This window comes from Platalea leucorodia (genome assembly GCF_965183815.1).
Source record: "Platalea leucorodia genome assembly, chromosome: 1".
NCBI classification, from domain to species: Eukaryota; Metazoa; Chordata; class Aves; order Pelecaniformes; family Threskiornithidae; genus Platalea; species Platalea leucorodia.
In genome coordinates, this window is record NC_138823.1 from 109,908,637 (window position 1) to 109,930,745 (window position 22,109).

A 22,109-nucleotide genomic window follows, 5' to 3' on the forward strand; every position below is an offset into this window, starting at 1 on the left:
CACATTTTCCCCATGGCCCCCATTGGGGTGGGGGGCATTTTTACTGCTAGTTTACTGGTAGGGAACTGTTGTGGGTGGGTCTTTTTAGTAGTACTATTTTCAGAGAATTGATCCATCTTTTTTAATCACAGTCATCACCAGTCAAACAAGAGCAGTTTGTTTCTACACTGAAATCAATAAAATGGAAAATGTATTATGGCTTAGCCGTAAGCTTAGCCATTAGCTTTTCCTGTTTTGTCTCCTGTTTAAGGATAGGTTTTCCTACCGTTCATATTCTATTGGTTGTATGTTAGGTCTGTGTGATCTGTAATCTGCACAGAAAATACATACTGCCTGCAGTACAAGAATAGCTTTTTTGTTTCAGTGTTTGCTGCCAATATAATGTGTTATATTGATCCAGTCTGGCTTCTCAAGTATTTTCCTGATGGTGATGAGAAAGACAGTATTATTCTTCACCAAAAGGAAAAGAGCTTAATTTTCATGCAAATCAATATTCAGCAGAATCGTAAAGCCCTAGCCCTGGTAATAAAAATAGAAGCTGATGCTATTAATACATCATTCCAGATACACAGAGCACCATTATGTGGCTCCTGGGTTGAGTAAAACTTCATGTAATCACAGTGGCCATAGACTTGAGCCCTATAAAGTTGGAAACTTTACCAGATGGCCATTGTCAAGGCGGCTTCTAAAGATTCTATTGCTGCAGTGTGTTAGGGCTCTAGATATGACTTACTCAGTGGTAGCTTTTTAAAATACAATTACTGAACATAACTGATCCACATTATGGTAGTAATAATAATAATACTTTGCACTCAGTGACCTTTTATCTGAGGACCCAAAAGCTCTTAACCAAGGCTTTTAAATGCTCCCTTTCTGCTTATAGGAAATAGTGTTCAGAGGCTTGATGGAGAGTGAGAGAATTGAGCAACAGCAGTCCAGCTCCATGGCCTGTTGCAAGCAGTCAGGCGGTGCTCTCTGTGGGTCTGGGACTGGGACAGGAGAGCGCTCCTGTCCCTGTCCCTGTCCCTGACAGCTGGGAGATGGTGTGCCAGTCGCTTGGGGTGGAACCTCCTACTTCAGTATTAATCTTCAGTAGAGCCAGCCTGTGAGTGGGATTGCTTGTACATTAAAATGCTGTGTGGCAGGAATGAGAACGATACACAACGGCCCTAACTTGAAATTTCCTTTATTCGGTCTGTAAACTGTGAGGATAATACTGAAACAATGTTAAGATCTGGGGATGAAAGATAATAAGGCTCAGATATACCACACTTAGCTGAGGGGCTTAGATGTGGAGTGATATATCTTAGGCTCTCTATATTCAGGGCAGGCAGATAAGTACCTGCAAAGGCTGGCCTGTACTTTAGGGAGAATAGTTATGTCCTTTTTAAAAGTACCACATGTTGGCCATGAATTTACCAAGCTTTAATACTCAGCCTCAAAAATCACATAATGGTCTTTATCGGTAATGGGAGTAAATAACTGTATTTGACATTTGCTTTTGTGTAGTCAGTAGTTATTTTTTCTTTTCTTTTCCCCAAAGTGATTCTATTGTTGATTTTCAGGGTCTAGAGATCATGCCTGAAAGTTTTCTTGGTGACTGTTTTTGTTTTATCTTTTAGATCGATGTGATTGTGACTTTGGGCGGACTTGGAGGACGCTTTGACCAAACAATGGCATCAGTGGAAACGCTTTTTCATGCAGCAAATATCACTCCTTTTCCAGTGATAGTTATCCAGGAGTGCTCGCTGATTTGCCTGCTTCAGCCTGTAAGTGTTGTGAAAAGTTACTTCATACTAAACCTGACCTTCCACCCACCCTGACCCTGTAGGTCTTGCACCATTAGGTGCTCATTTTCTTAATTGTGTTCTGCAGGGTCAGAGCCTAAATATAAAATATATTGCAGGGAAGTGGACTGCGAATGATGGGCTCTGCATTCCTGCCTTGGAAAAGATTGTGTTTAATTTGTTCAGGATAGATTTGTTTCAAAGGGGAGGACCATAGAAATCTGGAAGGTATGAAAACTGAATTGGGGTAAATAGAGGATTTTGATTATAAATGGAAAAAAAAAATTAAACTTTTAAATTAGATTCCACTAAGTTTAAATTCAGCACACAGCCCTTTTGCATGTTGAGTAGCAATAAGGATGTCTGCAGTAAGAGGAACAAAAGAAAGATATAAGAGGAAGATATGAGGGAGTTCCTGACAAACACATCAGGCAGAGCTCTTATGTGGTCTCAGTGGTGCAGTTCATTATGATGGGAATCCAGCTAGCATCAACGAGGGAATTTATTTTAGATGTGTTATTTTTGTGGGGTTTTGGGTCTGTTACTCCATTTATTGATTCATGAAACAACACACGCAAAAGATCTTGCTGGGCTTCTGCTTCTAAAATTTCAATTAAAGGCAAATCTAAGCATCAAAGAGTCTTCTCTAACAGTGATTCATTTATGTTTGGAAATACCTTTTCCTGATGTCAGGGTTTCTAGAAGCTTAACTAACTTTCCCATTTTATCTTGGAAAGCTTATTTCATTAAAATAAATAACATTCACAGATAAATTTGACAAAACCCCGCACCACACGTGCTTCATTGTAATTTGAGAAAAGCTTTAATAAGGTTCTATGAGATTATAGATTTAAATCCACAGGGGCAGATGCTGTATTAACAACTTCGAAGCACTGTGTCTGCAGGAAAGATAGTAGGCACAGGAGCTCATTTGCCAGTGTGATGAGGAATGACTGTGATCATTAGTTGCACAGCTGAATGGATAGAGGCAGCAGAGTGAGGGGGAAGAGGGCTAAAGGATAACTGTGGTTAAAATCTGAAAGTGAGGAGTAACTCGCTTGTGATTGACCTGTGGGTGCAATACTTCACTGAGCACTGCAAATGAGTTTTAGGATATTTTTAAGAACATACCGAAAAGCTGCAATAAGATGGAGAATTCCCAATTTAGTTTACAAAACACTTACTTGGACTGGAAAGACTTTTAATTCTTTTCATTCATCTTTTCCGTAAGTGGCTTTAAAATGCCATGCCTAAGGTTGCTTTCAGAAATCTTCAATGAATAATTAAACCCTTTGCAACTGGAAAAAAAAACCAAAAACATAATCTGTGCATTTAAACCGAAATGAGAGGTTGCTAATTGTTTGGGCTTGCTAGAAACTTCTTTATGTTCTGATTCTAACAATGCTGCATGAGAAGCATGTAATACATTTTTGTTGGTGGAGAGAGTTTCACAGGATATTATTTTTTTCTGCTGTTCCTGACTGTCAGTCTGCATTACCAGTAACTGACTTCTGTAACTTAAGGCTGTTTCTAGCGGTCAGAAATAAAGGGCAGATATAGGGGGCAGGCCATTTAAACAATCTTAATGCTAACTTTGACACAAAATTGCTTTTCATTGTTGGTTTAAACTTGTCACTGTCAGCATCTTCAGTCAACTGTCGTGGTACCTCCAGGTGATAATATTAATCCTGCACAGTTTAGATAAAAATCGACTGAGTAGTTTATACACAGAAAGAAAGGAGGATCCTAAACTTGGAAGTACTGTTTTTGTACAGAGTTCAGTGTGGTATTTTTCTCTTGTAAACAGCCACAATCATGGCATTCTCTCTTTATTCCCCTCTGCCCTTTGTAATTTAAAATCAAGGTAGGAGGGAGTTGAACACAGTGGGAGACCCACTGACTTTTTGAAATGCAAGTCTGGAAACTGTGCAACAAATGAAGCAAGGTTTTGAGATTCAAATGCTAATGCAAATGATAAAGTTAAGAGCATCATGCTTTTTCTATAAAATGTAGATCTGAAACCTTTCTCTCTTGGGGAAGAAGAATGTAACCATATTTTTGCTTCAAAATAACATTAGCCCCCGCTCACTATAGCGGGAGACTGGTACTGGTTCTCTATCATGTGTACCCAGGCAAAGGCTAAAATATTTGGATAGAGTAGTGAAACTAGTAATCCCATAAACAGGCCTAGGAAGGATACAAAGGGGAATAACAAGTCAAGCTGCCTAATTTTTAGTTAGTAATGCAGCAACTAAGAGGAGGACTGTGTGAGTACATATCTAAGTACACCATAAAATCTATTAAGTAATTGCTTTGAAAGAGAGTTATTTCACATTATTACAGTGTTGATATAGAGGGGTGCAGCAGAAGAAATACATCAATATTTAACACACTTGTAAAGGTCCACAGTGTTGTAGGAAACAGGCTTATAGACTTGCTAAAAGTCTTCAGGGTGACAGGGGAAGAGAGCAAGGACAATGCCCGATTTGGAATCCACTGCGGACTCCCAAGCAAGGCGGACCAGGTAAACAAAGCCTTTTTTCATCAGCCGATAAAATTATTCAAGTACTGAATGTAAGGGTAATTGGCATTTTGAGTACTGAGGCCTCTTGTGGGAAACAGACGGACAGACAGTGCAAGTTTTTGAAATATATTGGGAAAAATGTTTTGCATGGAAAGTGAAGAAAACTGCAAGGAAGTAAACTCTTATATTAATTTCTGACCTGTAGGGATGAACTGTGCTGAGAGGTGGAGAAAAAAGATGCGAGGAATTACACCCCATAGATGTTTGTCTCTGTGGACTCTATGGAGAAATCGGGTGGTAGGCTGAGATCTAGGTATACACTGTAGGTATCTAAATTTAGATAAATGAATTCCAATATAGGTCAAACTTCTAAACAAGTATTTAAGAAAAGAAAGCAGGCATGAAATGAGGTACACCTATGGAAGGGTCCAAGCAATGAGAACATAGTCTGTAACTACGGAAGTTGTAAGTGGACAGTGAAAGATCTTCTCTTGTCTGAATGGGAAAGGAAAACTAATGACAAACAGCCTAAATTTAATGCATCTTTTGCTCAGTCTTCACTAAAGCAAAATATTCCTTTGAGGAGATAACCAACACAGTTAATATCGGTGCTGAAGTCCGAAGTCTTTAAATTGCTTCAGAGAAAAAGCAAATAAGAGATTGAGCTGCCTTTGATTTTTGCCAGCTCCAAGGGTTGTTAGTTTTTGTGTGCCATGGAACACTAATTAGGATAGGAGTCAGAAATAGGGAGACTGTGTAAGAATTCCAGGAGGTGATGCTTGCTCTGAAGCATTTTCTAATGTGATGATTGGAATTTTAAAAAGAAAAGAGAAGAAAATAAAAAGAAAGAAAAAGTATCTCTGTACTGAACAGCCATCATATTTCTTTCTGAAGTGGGGGGAGGGAGGAAAGCCTGAATTCTTAATAAGGAGTGATCGTTCTTTATAAGCAGGATATTTTATGCAACAGTCCATAACGTTTTCTGCTTGAAATTTTGGTAATATCAATTACTATAAGAATATAGCCTGGCTGAAGAGCATTAGGCCCTTAGAGTCATGCTTATCATGCTAGCCATGCTCAGTATGAATGGCTTAAGGTTTCACATACATACTTTCTCATTTTCTGGTAGTGTGCTTCTCAGGAGTACAGAAACATTAGCTTCTGTACACTGAGCATAAATTATCTTTTATCTGTGAGTTTTATGGCAGTTTGTAATACAAGGTAATAGGATTTATGACCAAGAAATGAGAAGATGTCCAAGAGTTAATGAGGCCTGTCTTTTACATTATACTGAGCAGTTCAGTGTTCCCCACGCAGGATTCCAGCCCTGGGATGTAGGGGAGAAGGATTGCTACCTACACATGAAAATGTGTTACAGCAGCATATTTTTGTCAGTTAGCTAACTCTTTTGAAAGACTGTGTTAATGCTTCGATAACCCTTTTTCTTGCACACAGCTTTTCTTGTGAGTGCATGCCTGCCTCCCCTGTGAGAAATGATGAATAATTTAACATCATAGATAGCAGTCCAGCAGCTAAATATGAGAAATAAGAATCAGGAGTCCCATCCCTTATTCTTGGCTCTTTACTACCTTTTCATTGAAGAGAAGTAAATTGTATAGGCTTTTGATCTCAGTCTCCTAGTTTGTAAATTGGATAAAACCCACGTCCTTCTCTGAATGGGTACTGTGAGGCTCGTTTGGTTTTTTACAAAATGCCATTACATTCTCAGCTCTGCACCGAGGTGGAACATAGTATTATGGTAATAGTAACAACAGCATTAATAAGGCCCTTAATTAACATAAATATTGTCATACAGTGGGCTGTGAAGCTAATTAGTTAGAATAGTCCCAAGCACAGTTTTAGTGGGAGCCAGCTATCCTTCTTACAGACAGTGCCTGGGCACAGTTTGGGGTTAGCACAGGCCGGTAACTGCTTACTAAGCATTTGGTGGGTACCGCCTTGTCCTGGGGACAAGAGAGAGTAGCATATGCATATGAACAGTGATGTGCCAGCTGGCTTGAGGTCCAGAGAGTATTACCTGAACTATTTTACAGATGCAGACAGAGTTGACTAGACACGGAGATCTGCTCCTAGATGGGGACACTGCAATAGATACAAGTGAGGAAGGTGCAAGACTGGAAACTTTGCTGGAGTTTGTTGCTGCAATTCTCTATGCCAATGTTATTTCGTTTGCTTTGTGTCCATGCTTATAAAGTTTAATGGGAAGTTTAGGGTATATACCTTTAACTTCTGCATTTTCTTCTGGCAGCCAGTTCCTTGAATTTCGCAGGAACTTCAAGAATGAGTTATGAGATCAGTTCTGTACTGCCTCATAGGCGTAAGCAGCAGATCTGGCTTGCATTGGCACTCAGTGGAGAAAATCTAGTGAATGTGCATCTTCTGGGGCTAACTTTGGAATCTGGAAGTTTGGTGCTAACCTTTCATGTCTCCCTTTCCTGTATTATTAGTACATTTTGTGGATAGATTCCGTTGCAAAAAAGTCTCAGTTGCCAAGGAAGGGGTTTAAACATATATTTAATATTTAAACATATATTTAATATTTAAACAAAATATTTAAACATATATTTAGTACTTAAAATATTTATTGTCCTGAAAGGCTGTCTTTCCTGTTTGGTATCTGTTCTCAAAGAGCGCTGTTGGAACTTAATCTAGTTGACAAAGCAGTGAGTCTCTGTGCCCCGAGCTCCTTGTAGATCACTTGAATGAGCGTCTATGGAATTCACAAATACACAACTTCTTGTTCTTTGATAAATACATCTTTTTGTGGCTTTTTCTATGGGAAAGCCAGTCATTCAGTTAGACAGAAACACTGCCAACGTCAAAAATATTAGCAGTGGAAAAGTCTTACTCAAGCCCTTTTCTGGGAGCCCGACTCCTTCACAGAAATCCTTGCAGAAAGGGTTTTTGTGCTACCAGAGCTTCAGTAGCACATTTAAATGCCTTCTTAGAAAAAAAAAGTTGCTATGTTGGTAGTTTAGCTGCCTTAGTTTCCTTCTTTGGTAAGAAACTTTGAGGATTTGGTTCCAGGTCAACTTCTGTTCTTAAAATAAGACTGTGAGAGTTAGAGCCTCTGTTTTTCTTCTTCCCTGGGAAAATCCAGCTGGGCTAATGATCATTCAGTCATTCTTATAATGTGTTTTTGTAGTGGGCCTCTGTAAATGGGACCTTCAAAAGGCTCCAGGTCCAAGTGACTCAGGTTTATTTCATGGCAATTTATGGCTATCAAGTTGTGTCGCTTCATGTTTACCACAGGATTTCTGTGTTTTAGTGGGTATCAGTGATCCAAATTTAATTCATTTTTGTCAATCACATCTTGACCTGGAGAAGATTTACTTGCTATCTTGCTTCTCACTGTTACAAAAGGAAAATTTTAGTAGGATTTTCTCTTAACAGCTAAATTCTTTATGACTTAGTTCTATTCCCGCATCAGCAAATGTGTAGTATGACATACACAAAGCTTATCTTAGAAATAATAATTAGCTTTTGAAACACTCATGTCCTTTCAAGCAGTTTATTTAGCATCAGTTAAAAGTGCAATCTGCATCAACTTTATGAAATATTTGGAATTATGTGGATTTTTCATGGACTTTTTTGCAGAGGATGACATCTAATAGTTACGGATTACTTCTGTATAATGAAGACATATGCAAAATATTTTTTTTTCTAAGTAAGTCTTATCCTACAGCCTTTGCTTAGACAAACAGATTACAACAGATTCATAAGTCAATTTGTTAGCTTGCAGGTAACCACTTTAAAAAAAAAACTTATCTTTCAGAGAGGAAAGGAAAATATCAAACCATCATTGCCAAGTGAAAAAGAATAGTCTTTACTAAATGAGATTTTCATCTGCTCATAATTCTTAAGAAACAAGTAGTACTCTATAGCAGGATATTAGTCACACAGCTGTTTTTAAATTCACATCTTAATGACTGTCTGCAAGAGAAGATGATGTAAGGAGTCTAATTGGATTACTTATGTATTTCTAAATTCCGGAGTCATCCAGTTTGATTCTGAATCAGTATCTGGCGTTTGGTAAGTTTCAATGGTTCTGCGCTCAAAATTTTTCGGTCTTTGTCCAGATTTTTAACTAGTTACTACAGCAGCTGATGGATGATCATCTGGGAGATCTTGACCCTAAATAAAGCTCTTCCAATGAAGTTCCTGCTCTCTTTTGTTGCCCCTAGCTGTTGCAATATGATCTTGTTAATATGATAATATCTATTTTGCTGCTTTATGGAAATCACGAGAAGTTTTCTGTTACAAAGCCAATTTTCTTAGAGCTGGGGTTTTTCCCAAACGTGTCAATTACTTGTGTTTCCTTTGAAGTCTTCATCCTTCTTTTCATCCCCACCCTTAACAAACTTCTTCCTGCAGTGCTCTGATACTTTGGTTTTTTGTGTGCAATATGGTATTAATAATTTACTGTACCGTAAAACAGTTCTTCTGCTGCACAAGTTGCCTGCTTTACGTTAAATGATCAGCAGCAAAACATACAACGTTTGTCTTTGACATTTGCTTCTTGGTAGGAGCTGATGCTTAAACTGAGATCAATGGGAAGCTGGTAAAACTTTCTCCTGTTTTGGTGATAGCAGTAAGCCGAGGAAGACCACAGCAGTATTTTCACTTGCTCTGTGTTCATTTAATCTTTCTTCCATAACTAAAGAGGACAAAGCTGGAGCGTGCGTGCATGTATGTGTTCATTCTAGTTTTGTTTGGTTTTTTTTCCAGGTGGGACTCTGATCCTGTATGGGTGTTTTGTGGCAAACTAAAGAATTCCCAAGCTTTTTGTGAATAGATTTTTGACCAAAAAAAAAAAAAAAAAAAAAAAAAAAGAAAAGGCATTTTAAAAGACTGTTAATATGGATTCCAAATTTGATCAACAGAATTAAATATTTTGTACATAATTTAATAAGCTTTCTACAACGTGCCATATTTTTCTGCTTTAAAGAAGAAAAATGATTCAAACACTTGTCTGTATGAAGGTGTCATAGACTGGTACTTTACAGATTGATTTTGTAGTATTTTTATGATTATTGCTGTGTTTTAAAATATTGTCTACCACCTGACACCTAGAGGGAGTAATACAATGTTTTGAAGTTTCAAGGTTAACCATTGGAGATAAAAGACGAAGGGGACTTAGAGGGATAATTATGAACACTTTCTGTGACTTGTCTGATCAGAAGCCACTCCCCTTACTAATTAATCATCATGCAGCATGATCTTATTTTCTCTTTCTAATCTTGTTTCTTCCTCTTTACTTCCCCCCCCCCCCCCGATTTTTCTTGGATCACATCAGCTGTCTTTTTTCGGCACATCATGATATCTTGATTTTTTAGTTTAGTTTTGTAAAAAACATTCTTGCTTTAACTTAAGCAGCCACTGCTGCCCTGAAGATTTTTCCCAGGATTTATCTCTTCCCAGCAGTTACAGTTCTGTGCTATGAAGCATTAATTCATCAATGCCCTTTTGTCCTTCTGGCTTCATCTATTCCTCTTGGGTCTTGCAGTATTTCCTCTTGATTCTGCAGTTGTACCAAAGTGGCCTTGTCTGCGTAATATTGGCAACTATTGGGGTGATGTCTACTGCAGCATGCCTACGCATCACCCTTAAGTTATTGCTGAGTTATAACTCTTTGTCCAGCTTTGTCGTGTTAGCCCAAATTTCTCAAGTCCTAGGATTCTGTGCTACCCAGTAAGTGACACTGTCTCTCTGAAGGCATCTTACTGCCTTGCTTGAGGTGAATTTCACCAAAGTTTTGTAGTAAGAGCTTTCATCTTTAAGTATTAAACGGATTTTCAGTGATAGTTTGGGGGTACGGGTTTTTTTCACTCCTTCCCTGGCATTACAGAAAGTTCTGTAGGGAAACTAACAGGTATCAGAAGTCTGTAATCTGTGACAGAGCCTCCTCGGGAAAGAAAATGAATGTCTGGAAAATATTTTATTGCATACAATTAAAAAGATAGCAGGGAAAATCAATATTGTTGTTCCTAGACTGAATGTAAATGGCAGTAAAAATTGAAGTGATAGCAGGTGATAAATTATTATCTACTACAAAAACAAAAAAAAATCAGAATGCTGAATACTTAACGATTGACCAAGCCTGAAGGGTTGATAGATTCCTTTAGAGGAAAACTTAAAAATAGTCCTTTCTGCTCACATCTGTTACTGGCATTAGTTGAAGTTGCAGAAGGTGAACATCCATATTCTGGCCTCAGTTATATTTGAAAATATGTTATCTCTTAAATTCAGTCCCTTTATGAAATCGCTTTGGCTTTTCCAATCCCTTGCAGTATCACTGTTAATTCTGTATCTGCCAGGGCAGTGGTGTCAACTGTATGGATTTTCTACGTTTACACTTATTGTTAAAAAAGGATCAGTGTAGAAGAATGATAATATTTGGTAATAGCTGAGGTTCTAGGGAAAATGCTGTACTACCCTGATAAACAAGATTTAGCTAGAACTATCCAGCTTTGCCATGGGAAGTGATTTACTTTGCAATCTGAATTTTCTTCATGTTGGTAACAACTGGTTACATTACTTCAGCACTCTCTCTCTGCTCTAACAGAACAAACCAAGAGGAGATGGTGATCAGGTATGGAGTTCTTCAGTGTCTTTTAAGACTGTGATGTGTGTGTCAATCTTACGTCAAATGCAGTCAAAAATACTTGCCAACAGTGCAGTTGGGCCCAGTGACCTTCATGGGAACATGGGCTTCCTACTCCTAATCCTAAAATCAAGGTATCTAGGGTGAATGTCTTCCTGTTAAAAGCAAGAAAATGAGTCTGGAAGCCTGTGATTTGGCAGAAGAAGAAAGGCTCCTTCTCCATCCTCAGATCTAAATTTACAGAATTGGTACATGCCCTAATAGCCAGCGAAAGGGAGCAGGCTGCTTCTGGGAGAGCCCTCTGAGCGTTAGCAGCAGCAGCAGGTAGCAGTGATTGGAGATGCCCTTCTGCGGGAGACAGAGGCACCCATCTGCTGCCCAGGCATGCTTTCACAGGAGTTGTGTTGCCTGGCAAGGGCCTGGATCCAGGATGTTGCGGAGAGACTGCTAAGGCTTGTCTGGCCCTTGGACCGTTACCTCTTGCTGCTCACCTACATGGACACCAGTGACACTGCCAAGGGAAATCCGGAGTAAATCAAGACAGACTGCAGAGCTCTTTAGGCAAAGGCGAGCCTACATGCAAGCCTAGGCAGAGTTTTCCTTAATCCTGCAGATGAGGGGGAGATGCTCCCGTAAGTGCTGACACAACCTGTGAGTTAACGGCTGTCTGTTGTAGCTGGTGTCACAAGAAGTGCTTTGGCTTTTATGATCATGGGTTCCTCTGAGGAGTGAGAACTGCTAGTGAGAAACAGGATCCATTTGACAAAGCAAGGAAGGAACATCTTTGCCAACAGGCTGGCCAACCTGATGAGAAGGGTTTTAAACTGGGTTATATCAGAGGATGGTGATGACAGCTTATAGTTAAGTGAGGGAGTAGCATTTAGGGGTGATTAGTTCAAGGGGCAGAGGAATGGAGTGAGAGCGCCCTCAGGAAAGATAAAACAAGTCAAAAGAGAACCCATCTCAAGTGCCTGTACACAAAGCCTAGGAAACAAACAGGAGGAGTTACCGCTCCGTGTATGGACACAGAACTGTGAAATCATTGGAATAGCTGAGAAGTGGTGGGGTAGCTCATATGGCTGGAGATCTATGATAGGGAGATAGCAGCTCTTTGGGAAACACAGGCAAGGAAGAAGAGGAGAGTGGTGGCCCTTTTTGGGAATGAGCCGTTCACAGATCCTGTGAGAGGCAGCTCTGAATGTCAAAGCAGCAAGTTCAGTGGAGGGTCACCAAGATGGCTGGGGGCTGGAGCATATGCCCAGTGAGAAGAGGCTGAGGATACTGGGCTTCTTCAGCCTGGAGAACAGAAGGCTTTGGGGAGTCCTAATAGCAATCTTCCAGAATCTGTGAGGTGCTTATTAAGAAGACGAAGCCAGGCTTATTCCTGAGGTGCACAGCAGAAGAATGAGAGACAGTGGTCCTAAACTGGAACAGGAGATTCTGGGTAACTATAAGGAAAAATTTCTACTATGAAGATAATTATGTGCAGGAATAGTTGCCCAGAGAATCTCCGGCCGTGGCAGTGTTCAAAAGCCGATTGGAAGGCTGCACTCAATGACCTCCCGAGACCCCTTCCCGCCTAAGTGGGACACTTGCGGAGACACAGATAGGTTGAACATGGGTGTTAGAGCCATTGTACAAAGTATCTGTTGAGAAGAATCTGGAATCTCCTGATACAGAACGCTATGCGGCCATGTTCAGAAACAGTAGTTCTGTCCACTCTGATCTCTGTTCATGTTTTTGTTTCCTTACAAGGGGAGATTTGTTTTAGTCTCTTGTGTAACCTCTCAGAAAAAGTGCTGAAAGGAGGAATGATTGCTGTCTCTAAATACACTGAAGGAATAAATGCTAGGGAGCTAAACAGTCTGTTTAAGCTCAAGGCCAATGTTAGAACAAGAGTAAATTGCTTTAAACCAGTGATTGATAAATTTCCATCGGAAATTAGAAAAGAAGTCCCTAATCATTGATCTGCTGAGATTCTGCAACAGCTTTCCAAAAGGGAATAATGGGGAGGAAGGGGACAGTTAGAAACAGAGCTCACTATGTTGACTTTCTATTCCCAACTGTATTGCCAAAAAAAGTGAACATAAAACTTTCAAAAGTTGCCAACCTACGACCTTATGTAGGCATCGTGTTTCCAACTGGCCTTCATTTCCTGCTTTTTAAACTTGAAGCCTGGCGGTCGCGTTAGTCATTTTGAACCATGAGTCACATGAGCCATGGTGGTCTGTGGCCAGCCTTTCAGCAGCGCCGGTTTGCAAACGGTTAGCATTAGTTCCAGCCCCAGCCATGGAGTCTGTTTCACAATTTCACTTTTTATTTACTATATCCAGAAATCTAGGCATTGCTTTTGTATATGCCATAAGAAATCACAGATATCCAAAGGTGGTTTAGCAATCAGGGAAGCTTTCCTAGTGTGAAAGCATCTATCTTTTGGCTAGTAATGTTACAAGTACAGAATAAATTTAAGCACATGGCAAAGCAGATTAATGAAATCTAAGCATGTGCTTAAGCACTTCATTGAATTGTGGTCTGCAGATCTGGTGTATAATTCCAAGTTAAGATGTCTCCGCATTTTCCCATCCACATGACAGCCAGTGATGCTTCATAGGGAGTATCTGCATTTCTGTAGCATCAACATCTGTTTCTGAATGGTTAATTTTCATTAAAAGTTCCCATCCATTGTTAATTGAATTATGGCCTTCAGTTTCAGCAATGTCAGGTACCTGAGGGAGAAGAAGGAGCTACACCCAGAGGGGAATCCTTTTATTCTCATCAAAGAATAAATTATCAGATTGAATAATAATTAGCTTGCACAATTCTCTACTAGTAACCACAGTGCTGGCAATGAAATGTGCCCTTGCGTTATGAGTCTGAGGTCTTCCTACCTCACAGCAATGTAAAGATTTTTAGATACATGCATCTAAAAGCTGCACTGCAGCAGATATCTCTCCTTAGGCTCTTAATAATGAGGTCACCTTGTTCAGCCCGTTCTCAGCTATCACGTTCCTTTTGGGGCAGGGAAAAGAGAAAGCCTCTCTGGTAAAAAAAGGTACATTTTTCTCCTCTTCGTAGCCACCAGCAGTTTTTCCTCAACTGGGGGAGGTACTTCAGTGTGAAGTGAGAGCAGTCGAAGATCTGGAATTCTGTGGCAATGATGCCACAGGCAGAGAGTCTCATTAGCTGTGAGCTGGGTGAATTTCTTTAAGCAGGAGCTGCCTGTCTCCTTTATGTTAGAGGAACCTGGGAACCTGGAATAAAATTGGTAAGGTATTCACTGTACCCAGGGTATCAGCTGAAACTTTAAAGCAATTAAAAGAGCACCAAGGCAGGACTCAGTAGGTGTCTGAGGGGTCGGTATGTCTCTGTGTGAAGTCCCAGACCCTCCTGTCCATTCAGGGTTGCGTGGGAGTTATTTCCATGTGTTGTAGGTGTGCAAGCTACTGCATGCAGCCTTAACCCACCCATGCTCACTGGTTCTTGAAATCCCCTGGGGAATGTGGAGAGTCTGGTATAGACCTGTTGTGCCAGACGAGTGGCCACAGGCAGAATTCTCAAGCAGCAGCCTGATTTATCATAAACAAATCCAGCTACTCCGTTTTGCCAGATGATGTGTGCCACAAATGAAGGTGTTCTTCAGGACCTGTGCAGTTAAAGGAAGTATCTCACCATCTCTTCTACACATATTTTACCAAGTTTCTGTAAGCTCAATGATACCAACTGAATTATTAATGCCATTCAGCCTGTGTCACTTCTTGGTCTTTCATGTGTCCAACTTGTGGATCTCCTTTCTTACCTGTTCACAAACAATCAGTGATACTGAATCTCCGTTATAATATATTAATAGTAATGCCCTTCATGAAACTCTCTCTTTTTTTCTCTTTTGTGCTTAAATGTAGTTTCAGATTACTGTACCAAATGCGTTCTGTGTCTCCTTGGGGAGGTATTGTGAAGCTGTCGATTTAGAAAACAAGTTTTCCATCAACAGTCTAGGAAGTTTTTAAGTGCTTCCACTATGGAAGCACATTGAACTGTCAAAAATAGCCCTAGAAAACTCTAAGGAGATAAAATACTTAAACATTCATTTTTTTTATTCCAAGTTACCTGGGAAAGTGAATCAGTTTTAGATAGTTAGTGTAGTCCGTTAAAAGGCACTAAATGGTCAGAAGTAACTGTCAGCACTCCAGTGAGCTGACTGACATTGGTAATATAATTCAAATGTTCAGCTGAGATGTTCCTCCTCCTAATTTATGCTCTTTTGTGGCAAGGACAGTAACGTTCACAAGCATCAGCCTGAGCTACAGTCTTCAGATAATGAAGCGAATGTAATTGCTCATTTCTGTAGCACTTGGAAACCCATGCATAATGATGTTCACATCTCTCATCTTGAAAGAACGGTAGGAGCTTATGTTTCTGAGACAGGCTGAGGCAACCCCTGCAGTTTAGTGAAAGTGACACCCTGTTGGTGTCTCCTCCTGGAAGGCCAGAGGTCTCTCCTGCCAAGAGCCTGCGTCTGGTCGCTCCCATGCAAACTTCACTTTCAGCTGGGGGAGTGAGAACAAGATCTTCTCACCTTGAAGTTTGGCAGTGTTTCTCCATGGGACTCTGGAAACGCAGGGTGATTTTAAGGCCACTGTTTTATAATTGGATATATTTCCCTGAGGGATAAAAATCCAGTGGTGATCAGCTAGATCTTACCTGAAGATGCTTTCTCTTGACTAATTGTTTTGATAATTCCTACTTTATAGCCATCTTGGAGAGGGGGAAATGGTGATGAAGTAAATCTGAAAATAAGCCTGGTATTTAGATATGCTTGATACTGGTCTGTACAGTTTTATACTAGAGTGTGGTGCTGCAGTAGCATGATTTCTTTCCTTCAGATTGTATATCTTAAATCAGCTTATTAGGGCTATGGGTATTCTCAAAATTTTTGATCATGAGGGGCAATTGACATACAAAGTGTTTGGTGGAAATAGTTATTTTTAGAAGAATCTGTAAGACGAGGAATAATAACGTACCTCACTTTTCATATAGGCTCTGATCTTCCATTAGTGCATCTCAGACTACATCTCATGTCACACTCTATAGCTAGATCTCAAGTGTGCTGGTTTTGGCTAGGGTAGAGTCAATTTTCTTCACAGTAGCTAGTGTGGGGCTATGTTTTGGATTTGTGCTGGAAACAGTGTTGACAACACAGGGATGTTTTCGTTATTGCTGAGCTGTGCTTACACAGAGTCAAGGCCTTCTCTGCTTTTCACACCTCCCCAGCAGCGAGGAGGCTGGGGGGGCACAAGAAGCTGGGAGGGGACACAGCTGGGACACAGCTGACCCCAACTGACCAAAGGGCTGTTCCACACCATATGGCGTCACGCTCAGCATGTAAAGCTGGGGGAAGAGGAAGGAAGGGGAGGACATTAGGAGTGATGGCGTTTGTCTTCCCAAGTAACTGTTAGGTGTGATGGAGCCCAGCTTTCCTGGAGATGGCTGCACACCTGCCTACCCATGGGAAGTAGTGAATGAATCCCTTGTTTTGCTTTGCTTGTGTGCACAGCTTTTGCTTTCCCTATTAAACTGTCTTTGTCTCAGCCCACGAGTTTTCTCACTTTTACCCTTTCGATTCTCTCCCCAATCCCACCGGGGGGGAGTGAGCGAGGGACTGTGTGGTGCTTAGTTGCCAGCTGGTGTTAAACCACGACATCAAGGTATGTTACTCTTATATTACACAGAGAGAGAGAGACAAAGGCATGAGGAAGTGAAATGATTTGTCCAGGTACCCAGGGAGTCAATACCATATTGGAAACTGAATCCAGTTTTCCAGGTTTCTATCTTCAGTGACCTGTCACCTGGGACCTTTTGTCCCACTTCTTGATGCTTGTGACTTGATTTGGAGTGACCGTTAGAGATGATGGAGGTTTTTACTGAAAGCGCTTAATCCTCTCAGAAAAATCACAAAAGCTCACTTTTCCATAGTAGTTGAAAATTCATTCTAACTTCCTTAGGAAAAATTGTGAAAAGGGTGGATATGTATAAATTAGTTCATCTCAGTTCTTAAGAAGCATGAGAAAAATATCTTATGTCTGAATCTGAGAATGTCGTGGCTTAGATTGGCCAAATATATATATGCCAATTATAACAACAGTTGATTGTTTCTAATGAAGAATATATCCAGGAACAAAAAGAAAAGAAGAGCTTGTCAGGCTGTGGCAGACAATTATTAGAAATTTACATGTTTTAGCTTTCTGCCCCTGTGCATGAACAGTGAGTGTTGTGCCATCCAATACAACATTTTTCATCTCATCAGAATATTACAAGTTCTATTTTGATTGTCATAACAAAAAGCAGTTCACAGGAGACATTAGGGGATGGATGTTTGTTCCCTCCTGGCTTTTTTAATGTGTTAGAGATGTGTAGGTTAGAAATGCAGAAGGGAAAATGACTACAGCTATCACAGTCTTTCATAGGCGACTGAGCAAAAGAAAATCCTAGGATACCACATAACAGACCTTACAGCAAGATTTGTTCTCATTCTGTGAGGTTTCTAGGAAAGTCATATACCATGTCCCAGTCCAATGAGCTGTCATGAACACAGCCTACTCAAGCATAGCAATATGTTGCTGCTCCTTTAGTATGTATTCAGATAAAGTTTTGTGCTTGGATGGACAGGAACATTTTCCCCCTTTCTTATCTGAACTAATCTCTAACTGAAGATGTTGTAGAAATCCCTAAGCAAGTAATTGATTCTTTCCTTTCTTAGAAAAGCTGCTGACCTGTTGTTTTTAAAGAGAGGCCAAATTTCTTGAAATTAGGTTAAAACTACAGAATTTGAATACTCATTTACCACAGTTGTATAGAACCAGCATACATTTCTTTCTCTTCCCCCCCCCCCCCCCCCGAAATTAAGATACTTCACAAATATGTATCAAATAAAGTATTTGGAGTGTAGTGTTCAGCATGGAGGAAGAAACTGAATACACTATGAGAAAATCAGAATCATGTCTATCCTTTTGTAGAGGGAAGGCAGAGGAAGTTTTTAAGTGTTGGGTTACGTCTGCAATCTAGTCTAAGTTAGGCAACAACTTTAGAAGTGGAGGGAAAACATTTGCACTTAATGCTCTGCACGAGTGAAATTGGTGAAAAGATGCAAAGAGAAGAGAGAGGCAATGCAGATCTTGCAGATTGTGTATGGACTGGAGAGGAGAGTGCTACAGACTTTAGACAGGCTAGAGAAGGAGAGGATGCAATAAATGACGTGAAGAGCTAACGGAGTCTGGATATGGTAATTTTCTACTGAGATAAAAACATGAAGGGTTTCTTGTCCTATTGTATTGTTTAGGGAAAATGTTAAGAGATGCTCGTGATCTGGGTCCATGGTAGATTGAAAAGGAGATTGCAGTGAACTCCAAGGTCACAGCAGAAGTACCTGTTGCAAGTCTCATCTGTGCCTGATCTTCAGAGGATCCAAGTTGTTCCTTGTATTCCACAGTTGTGGACTTCAGCAGAAGCTGCAGTAACTCCTGAGGTGACCGCCGGGGTCTCAGCCATCCCAGTTGTTAACTTCAGAGAAATACTGCCCAGTCAGTGGCTGAATGCAGTGGGTTTCCTGTGAGGGTCTGTGACAGTCTCTAGCAGTTGTATGTGCATGTTGGGTGCACTTTACATAACGTTACCGCAATTGCTCCTCCTTACGCACTCACGCTGACATTCACTCTGTGTGTGGTGTTGACTGCTTCCCCAGGCAGTATTTATTCATGTAGGGGACAAAATTAGGGGAGAGGGTTCTTCTCTGTTTGATTTCTTGGGGAAGAAGGGAGTGATTCTTGGAGATTTGTTGCTTTGTTGTTCGTTTTAGATTTTATGTTGAACCTATGTAAATATTTACCAGTACAATGCACTACATTCTGGTAAGATGTCAGTGCATGAATCATGCACCACCCCGTATAAAACCTATGCTGTCACTGTCTATTGCTAATCCAGTATTTGAAAAATCGCAGGTAATGCATGCTTGTGTGTAGTAAATTATTCATTAGCACCTAGTATGGGTTACATGGGTAACCTGTGTTCAGAAGAAGGTACTTCTTGTATTTGTGTCTCCTTTTCTCATTGATTGTATAGGCTTTCACTGAGTCAACACTTAGAATCATAGAATCGTTTACGTTGGAAAAGACCTTTAAAATCATCAAGTCCAACCGTTAACCTAGCACTGCCAAGTCCACCACTAAACCACATCCCTAAGCACCACATCTTTTAAATACCTTCAGGGATGGAGACTCCACACCTTCCCTGGGCAGCCTGTTCCACTGCCTGACTGCCCTTTCAGTGAAGAAGTTTTTCCTAATATCCAACCTAAACCTCCCCTGGTGCAGCTTGAGGCCATTTCCTCTTGTCCTATCACTTGTTACTAGGGAGAAGAGACCGACCCCCACCTCGCTACAGCCTCCTTTCAGGGAGTTGTAGAGAGCAAGAAGGTCTCCCCTCAGCCTCCTCTTCTCCAGGCTAAACAACCCCAGCTCCCTCAGCGGCTCCTCCTAAGACTTGTGCTCCAGACCCTTCACCAGCTTCATTGCCCTTCTCTGGACACGCTCCAGCACCTCGATGTCCTTCTTGTAGTGAGGGGCCCAAAACTGAACACAGTACTCGAGGTGCGGCCTCAGCAGTGCCCAGTACAGGGGCACTCTCACCTCCCTGGTCCTGCTGGCCACACTATTCCTGATACAAGCCAGGATGCCATTGGCCTTCTTGGCCACCTGAGTACACTGCTGGCTCATGTTCGGGCGGCTGTCAACCAACACCCCCAGGTCCTTTTCCGCCAGGCAGCTCTCCAGCCACTCCTCCCCAGGCCTGTAGCGTTGCATGGGGTTGTTGTGACCCACTTGTATATGTGTTTATCTCTATTCACCTCCCTAGTCCCAATCAGATTAGTGGAAATACTTGTTTGAGTCATACAGAATAATCTGGGCCTTTCATTGCAGACTGTGGAGGAAAGGAGCAGGACTTTGTCATTAGGCCTTCATACATAAGTTGGCACAAAGGGTGCTCTAGAGACCAGACACTGTGGCAAGTACATGGCTAATGTGGTAGGTGGAGATATAGCCAGCTGAGGAGACAGCCACAATAAGACTTGGGAGTCAGAAGCAGAGGGAGGTATGCTGGTAGGATGAGGATTTTTCATGCCTGACCCCTGTTTCTGCATCACAAAGCAACAAGTTTGCCAAATTGGACACAAACAAACTCTGCCATTTCCAAGGACAGAGGATGCCATGCAAGGCACGCCAGTCTTTGCAAAATGGGCTCCAGTTGGCAGTAACCAGAGCCTTAATATTCACTACCTGCAATTGAGTGGCACTCAAAAAGTCTGACTTCTTTTCTCCATTCTAAGAAATACTCAAAGGAAACAAACAGAATTGCTTCCAGTCTGTTCCTTACGCTTGCATGTCCTTCGTCAGAATAAGTGAGGACCAAACAAAGCCAGAGTAACAGATAGAACTTCTCAGAAGTAATTTCACCTCTGAGTAGCTGGCATGATTTCTGTGAAGAAGCATCACTTAAGCATGACATATCATGTAATGCATAATGAGGATAGTTTGTTTTAAAGGTTGTTGGTTTGTGTGTGTAACTATAAATATATCACAATGATAAAATTAGTGAAAAAGCAAGATTCTCTAACTGTAGGACCTTTCCCCTTCTAAAATTCCTCAGGTTTTTTTCTGCTGAGTGGGTGTGTTCTTACATACCTGGAGAAAATTACATAGTTCTAAAAATTGAGTGTTATCCAATAAAGAACATTTTGCTGAGTTTCATTATAGACCCATAATATGTTCTCAAAAATGGAACATGATTTTTGAAGAGGAAGTTATTAACCATGGTGTTATAACTGTAATGCTTCCAGGAATATGATGGATGGAAAGAATATGCTTATAAGTCATTTGGGGACATTGTTTTGTGCTACTTTTTTTATTGTTACAGGGGAGAAAAAGCAATATAAGGATATCTGTTGGAAATTACTTGAAGGCTACTCCATTTGAACTGATTGATGTTTCTGCTGGTTAAAAAGGCTGTTTCTATTTTATGATATTAAGACAAATTACATAAAAACTGAATAAGTGTTTTAAAATACTGCTTTCATCTAGACAGAAGTGCAAAGATGGGTCTGTTCTTGTAAACTGTAAAGTAACAGAGCTAAAACACTCTCAGTGTCTTCTCCAAATGCCTATCTGTATGTGTTTTTTAAAAGGACAAATGAATATAACATTTGCTTTACGACAGTAATATCACAAAGACATCTGTCCTAGAAATATATGCACAACTTCAGGATTGTGTGTGCTACCATTTACTTCAGTAGAATTTTAAAAAGATTTAGTTGTGCAGTGTTTAACACTTTTGGATCTAAGTCATTGCTTGGACTAACAGACATGTTTTATGCATCAGCAGGAAAGTGCATGTGTTTATGAGAAAGCTAATTGGAAAGAGGAAGGAGAATATTTAGCACTGTCTGAACTTTTGTGCCCATGTGGATGAGAAATCTCGCACTTCTCTAAGACACTTGTGTAATTGTGCTGCCCAGAAGCATGCAGTTCTCTGCAGGAGGACAAGACCTTATTTGCAGGAGTTAATTTTTTAAAAGGCTACCGAAACAATATTCCTAAGAAATACCAACAGAAGTATTTTAACTACCCAAGGATGTTCAAGATACCGAGAAGTTATTGTAACGAGGGAGAAAACATCGCAGAAGAAGGTAGCAAAGGTGCCATTCTGTATTTCCTCCACAAAAAAGCCCTCAGAGGAAGTATAATTGTAATTGTCTCCATGAGGTGGTACCCGAAGTACAGTAATGGCTTCAGTACAAAACCCAAATACCAGATAAAGCTCAAGACCCATGTTTTAATAGCAAACCTCCCAGGCAAAACATCACTAATCACTGCAGAACACAGCAAACTGCAAAAACCAACACCAATCTTTTAACATGTACAGCAGAAAAAAGAGCATGGCACAGACCAGATAAACTAATGTCGAGAACAGATGAATCAATATCGTGACCTGCAACTGTTAACAGATATAAATCCCTTCTAATACATTCTGGTCAATCTGTTATTATCTCAAACCCTTTGTGCCCCACGTTGGGCACCAGAAGGACTGTCGTGGTTTAACCCCAGCTAGCAACCAAGCACCACACAGC

At 40.6% G+C, this 22,109-nt stretch overlaps 1 protein-coding gene across 1 annotated transcript in view; it reads left to right on the plus strand.

Annotated features, from left to right (window-relative positions):
• Positions 1 to 22,109, plus strand: part of TPK1 (thiamin pyrophosphokinase 1) — a gene marked incomplete at its 5' end in the record, with an annotated part of 308,235 nt that overhangs the window by 195,504 nt on the left and 90,622 nt on the right. Inside the window, one exon of the mRNA XM_082337756.1 lies at positions 1,623 to 1,769. Within this exon, the coding sequence (XP_082193882.1) occupies positions 1,623 to 1,769 (147 nt within the window). The remainder of the gene's footprint in view (positions 1 to 1,622; positions 1,770 to 22,109) is intronic.